This window comes from Solanum dulcamara, chromosome 2, assembly GCF_947179165.1.
Source record: "Solanum dulcamara chromosome 2, daSolDulc1.2, whole genome shotgun sequence".
Classification (NCBI taxonomy): Eukaryota; Viridiplantae; Streptophyta; class Magnoliopsida; order Solanales; family Solanaceae; genus Solanum; species Solanum dulcamara.
In genome coordinates this window covers 75,748,570-75,755,127 of record NC_077238.1, presented here as the reverse complement: position 1 = coordinate 75,755,127, position 6,558 = coordinate 75,748,570, and the positions used below count along the sequence as shown (strand labels likewise).

At 35.3% G+C, this 6,558-nt stretch overlaps 1 protein-coding gene across 1 annotated transcript; it reads left to right on the top strand.

Annotated features, from left to right (window-relative positions):
• The first annotated feature begins 2,215 nt into the window (after positions 1–2,215).
• On the top strand, positions 2,216–2,848 carry LOC129877228 (uncharacterized). The gene has a single exon (XM_055952720.1). It carries the CDS (start codon positions 2,216–2,218, stop codon positions 2,741–2,743), a length of 528 nt encoding a protein of 175 aa, XP_055808695.1. The 3' UTR covers positions 2,744–2,848.
• The last annotated feature ends 3,710 nt before the right edge of the window (positions 2,849–6,558 follow it).

The following is a 6,558-nucleotide window of genomic DNA, read 5'->3' as shown; positions in this document are numbered from 1 at the left end:
ACAAATATTAGAGTTGATTTGTTGGCCCATGGCCTTTATTCTTTGAGTTAGATCAATGTTTTGAGTTTTCCACCGAATATTCTCTTTATTTTTTTGTCTTCCGCTGATTGAATGAATGAACGAATGTGTGATCAGGCTATGTGGTTCGCTTGGGAGCCAAAAATGGTTTTCTGAGTGCCGATTATGTCTAGGGTACCCTCCCGGGGTGTGACAATATGATTAGATTGGATTGGATGGTATGTGATTGGATTGTAAATGATTGGCTAGGATTTAATTGGATTGTACAAGATTGGATTGGATTGAATATGGTTGAATTGGATTGGATGGTATGCGATTGAATTGTAAATTAATGGATTGAATTGGATGGTACATGATTGGATTGGATCGGATTGTATGCGATTCGATTGGATCGAATTGTATATGATTGGATTGAATTGGATGGTATGTGATTAAATTGAATTGGATTGTATATAAGTAGTCTCTGTCTAAACCGTATTCTTACTTTAGACTTATGATACCTTGATTGGGCATCTCTTATCTTTATGACTTGAGATATTTGAATCGGTATTGTTTCATTCTGCCATATTACATACTCTTACATTTCACGTACTGATGTCCATTTGGACCTGCATCATTTCATAATATAGAGACAAGTTTAAGAGATCATCAATAGGCGCACCGTTGAGGATCTGTTCACACTCAGCTTATTGGTGAGTCCTCCCCTACATTCGGAGGATACCACTTAAGTTATTCTTGCGTCGAGTTAGTCTTTTCATTATGATTTGAAGTAGCCATGAACCTGTCATTGGCACCAATTAGATAGTAGTGATAGAGGCTTCATAGACTAGATAATGATGGGTCGATTGAGTATTTTATTTCTTGAATTATTCTTGTCAAACTATTTAACGACATAGATTGGAGTTCGATTTGTTAGCCCATGGCCTTTATTATTTGAGTTAGATTGACGATTTGAGTTACCCACTAAATTATTTTTTTATTTTAAACTTTCCGCTGATTGATTGATATGAATGGATGTGTGATTGGATCAAATGGTTCGCTTGGGGACCAGTAATGGTCTTCGAGTGCCGGCCACGTCTAGGGTACCCTCTCGGGGCGTGACACAACCCTTGTCATGCGTTAGCCATGCCTTGCCTTGCATGCCTTAGCCATGGCATTGCCAAGGTCTTGTGTCAATTGAACTCAATCTTGATTAATTGCATTGGGCCTTGATTAGGTTCATCATGTAAATCCCTAGCCAAGCCCGAGCCACTAGAACCATCAAGCTGAGGGTCTAACAGTAGAGGTATATATATAAACCAATTTTATAGCGATGGGTATATCAACTCTAAATGACAAAGGTGAGGGGTATATCAGACCCTTCCCTTTAAAAAAATGTATATGTTAATGATATGAAAAACTACAAAGTGATACATATTTTTATTTTTACTTAAATAATATCCATTCCATTTTTTTATTCAAATTTAAAAAGAATGTTTTGTATATATTTTGGGCAATTTTTTAATTTAAACTTTCGCTATAATATGTTTAAGACTGCAAGATCAAATGATATTTTTGTATATTCCACGTATCTTTAATTTTGGCTCCCATTTGGCAACAAATTTTGAACTTGAAAAATTTAGTTTTTGAAGATGCAATTTTCAGATTTTGAAACTTGAAATTCTTTTGAAGACAGATTGTCAAAATCTGATTGAGAATTTATGGTCAAACAAATAGTTGACAGCAAATTTTCATGATCTAATTGAAAATTTATGGTCAAATTCTAATTGAGACCATGAGATTCAAATTTTTTCTTTATTTTCTTGAAATTTTGTACAAAATCAAAATTAGACAAGTAAATTAAAATGAAGAGAGTAATAAAAAATCAAATGTTATTCAAACAGATCGAATTTCACACCAAATTGAAGTGCACAACCGTATTGATAATTATGGCGGAAATATCGTAGGAAAAGTTTCTTTCAATCCTAGAAGGACAATAAATTTCTTTCCAAATCTATTAGGAAAAGATTCTTTCACTCCTAGAAGGACAAAAAATTTCTTTCCAAATCTATTAGGAAAAGGTTCTTTCAATTCTAGAAGGAAATTAAATTTCTTTCCTATAAGGGATAATAATTCTCTGTTTGTTTAGAATTTTACTGTTATAAATAGCACATTACTACCTCTTTTTTTCCAGTGTATCCTTCCAAATATTTCTTCAATGTCTCATCAAAAGCCTTTGCTTAGCACTAAGAAGACCTTCTTTTACAATTTCTTTCCATCAAAAGAAGAAGAAGAAGCTTGCAAAGTTAACAACACTCCATGGGTAGTGACTCGAGAACTAATTGAGATAAGGGACATATACCCTGCCCCAAAAATCGATTTGGAAAACTCATGGCAGATCAAGAAAAAGATTACCAATGACGAGGCAGTTGTAGGAAAGCTGGTGATTCCATTTTATGAGACGTTTGAGTACATTCTTCGATATTGGACGTTGGACGTGGCCAAAAGTTTGGAGAACGGGTATGGTGTGGCTGTTGACGTGTGGGATGTAACTGAGGAGAAAGTCCCTAAGAAGTATGAAGGTGGAAGTGTTTGCTTAAGGAAGTTGTACAATGATGATTTTTCTCTTTTGTGCGTCAAATTGTTTAAGGATCGCGAATTGGGCATTGGTGATGAAATTGGACTTTTTTGGGATCCTAGATCTTCAAGTTTAATGTTCAAATTACTTTCTAAGGTCCGCGCTTAGTGAAAGATCCAAGAATTTAGGACCAAAAACATCATACTATCATAGTCTTTTTTATTACTCTTTCATATAGTTGTAATAGCTGAAGATTGGAATATTGCATTATTAGTCTGCTCAATCCCCTTTTTGTACTTGTGTTTTCATTCCTTATTATTTAAGGCTCTTTTAATATGAGAATGATGTAGTTTGGAGGGGTTTCATGAACCCCAATAATTTAGATATTCAATTTCGCAAAGCAGTAATAGTATCATCTGCATCTTCCAAACAGAGAAGATAGAGCTGATATAATGATCTCAAATTCTCTAACTTTGTCTCCTATTTGAACACAGAACAATCATCGATTCTCACATGTCGTAGCTTTGCAAAGTTTGTTTCACTAGTTTTCTCCACTGATTGATTTCTCCTCTATGTTGCAAACAATAATGGATACCTCCCTGGTAAGTTCTCCAACATGCATCAAAACTACATATTAGTTGAGGGGTGTATTAAGATCATCAACAACGTTCCAGTAGGCTTTGAGAAGCGGAAGAAATTATTGGAATTCTATGATAGAGTCTCGAAAGGCAGGATGCATTCTTGCAAGGCTTGTTGAGCTTCTCCATGTGGTGGCAGACATTGCAAAACCATTTCAGTTTCATACGGCTAGGTGGAGCCACCCAGATGTGTATATTGATTCATTCACACAACAATTTGACGCAGGAGAGATGTTGCAAGATCACTAGTGACTTAGATCGCTACCTATGATATAAAACATCAATATTCAATTGAACATAGCAAATTAGGCTTCTTTATGCTGATAATGGAGAAAATCTCCGACGACGATACCAAATTCCTTACAGGGATATATGTAACACCTTAGACAATCTCCGATCGATAAAATATATGAGAAATGCAAGGGATAAAAGGAAGCAAATTTATCCATATTGGCACGTTTTAAAGTCTTACAGGCTTAGACCTAAAATTGACAATATTATTAGTATTATTACAGGGTCGGGTTGTTAGTTTGTTACACATTATATATTCAAGTTTGAAATTCAGATGCGACATAAATCCATCAAAATTAATCATCAATCAGTAGCGTGATACTTTCGTCAAACTAAAATAACTGAGAAAATTGGACAGATATGTATTACTAAGACAAAACTGATTTTGTAACAATATAGGGTCTAAACTCTTTCAATCATCTGATTGAAAGCTTTTGCATTAGCACAAGAACAAAGCTACATTCATTCATGTCTTTGTTTCCATTTTTCCACATAATCGAAGTTGCTCAACTGTTTCTGAAAATCCTAGCTAATAACTAGAGCAAAAGAAAGATATAAGAAGAAAGGCAAGATGAGTTACTGGCTGCTCAACTGTTGGGCATTGCCTTTAGAGACAGATGCATAACCCTCTGGACAAATACGTGCATTTAGCATAAATGATGGTTGTAAGTGAACTGCCTTGAAAAAATCATCCTCAGGAAGTCGAAATTCTTATTTGCACGATATAAGATCAAAACTACAACGATGACATTACCATAGAATGCTCTTCTTGAGCAATTTATGCTTCCCTTCTAAGTTTGGCTTGTTCAACCAAGACATTCTCGAGGGGGACTCTTATCTCTTTGTGAGAAATGAGCATAAACGATCTTCGAAAGAAACAATTTAAGAAACAAATCTGGTTTCCTCCAATCTTTTGTTAGTATTAACATATATAGAAGGTTCTTTAAGAAATTAACCATAGCTTTAACGTCCTATCTAGTCAAACTTAACATTCAATTAATAGCAACAGTTTGGAAGCAACCTCAACTCTTCAAATGTCATTAGAGCAAAGTGAATATCCATAATAGTAGAGTCCGTACCTTAAATAAGGGAACAAGAGCAAACACTTGATCAACAGATTCCAAGTGAAAGTTGGCAATCATGCTGAGCTGCATCCATACTGTTGGGAAAACGCAGACTAACACATAAATATATATGGTCAAAATAGTGGAAATAAATGGGAAAATAATGACATCAAAATTTACGTGAAAACCCTTTTAAATAAGAAAAAAACCATGGGTCAAGAGGAGAAACTGATATCATTATAACAAAGAATTTTACATTGAATAGTCACGAGTACAATACTTAAAGTGACCACAATACACTCAAAAGGAACCACACTCTTTTGGTTTTCCACCTTACTAAAATATTGCTCATACTCTATATTTCTTCACAGTATTTCTTATAGTCTATGGTATACCTCACTTTGCTCTCCAATATTTTTCTCTCTATCTTGGTGTTATTTAACAGATGAGCAAGAGTACCCTGTTTATAGAAAGAGAAAAAACCTCCCTATGTCACTGATGACATAAGCAAATGTACAAATTTCAACATTTTAATGTGAATAGATCTTTTTGGCTGGTTCAACAAAGGTGTGTGAAGATATCATTTGAACGGTTGCCAATTTCAACAAAGGTGTGTGGAGATATCTTTGACCGGTTGTCAATTTCAACAAAGTGTGAACAAATATTTTGGCCGGTTGGCCACATCTCCAAGGCATGATAATTTTTACCAAAGAAAGATAAAACATCTTCCATAAACTCATGGACTGGACCTTACAAATCTCCCCCTCCAGTCCCATGCACTTGAATGAGGTAACTCTATCTTTTTATTGGAGAAAGTTCATGCCAATAAGTTCTTTCCATAGCTCGAACTTGTCCCTTGTTACCACTTTGGTCAGCATATCTGCAAGATTCTCATTTGTAGCGATCTTTTCAACTTGCATAGATTTGTCTTCTATCTTTTCTCGAATCCAATAATATCTCACATTTATGTGTTTCGTCCTTGCATGGCACATAGAGTTCTTGCTCAAGTCTATTGAACTTTGACTGTCACAATAGATGACATACTCCTTCTGATACAAGTTAAGCTCTTGAAGAAATAGCTTGAGCCATATCATCTCCTTGCCAGCTTCAATAGCCGTAATATACTCAGCTTCAGTTGTAGACAGTGCAACACACTTCTGCAACTTCAATTACCATGATATAGCTCCCCCTGAAAAAGTAAACAGATATCCAGTAATGGATTTTATTTTACCAAGGTCACCTGATATATCAACATCTGTATAACCCTTCAAGATTGGATTTGATCCTCCAAAACACAAATATTTATTTGAGTTTCCTCTCAGATACTTGAGTATCCACTTTACAGCATCCCAATGTTGTTTTCCTGGATTGTCAAGAAACTTGCTGACAATACCAACTGCGTGAGCAACATCAGGTCTAGTGCATACCATTGCATACATTAGACTATGATGGAGAAATATAGAACTTTAGCCATGCTCTCTTTTTCCTCCCTACTTGTAGGAAACATCTTCTTGCTCAACTTCATATGACCAGCAATAGGTGTGCTAACAGGCTTATCATTCTTCATGTTGAAGCGATCCAGTACACGTTCAATGTACTTCTCTTATGACAAATAAATCTTCCTTTCATCTCCGAGACAAGTAATTCTCATGCCCAAAATTTTCTTGGCATGACCCAAGTATTTCATAGTAAAAGACTTACACAACTCTTTCTTCAACTCGTCAATCTTGGAAGTATTCCTGTCCACAATCAACATATCATCCACATATAGCAAGAAGATGATAAAATCATTGGCTGGAATTTTTTATACAAACACACAGTGATCTGAGGAAGTCTTCTTGTAGCCTTGCTCCCTCATAACAAATTCAAACTTCTTGTACCATTGTCTAGGAGCTTGCTTTAAGCCATAAAGACTCTTTTTGAGTTTGAACACAAAATTTTCTTTACCATTTACTTTGAAGCCCTCAGGTTGTTCCATATAAATCTCTTT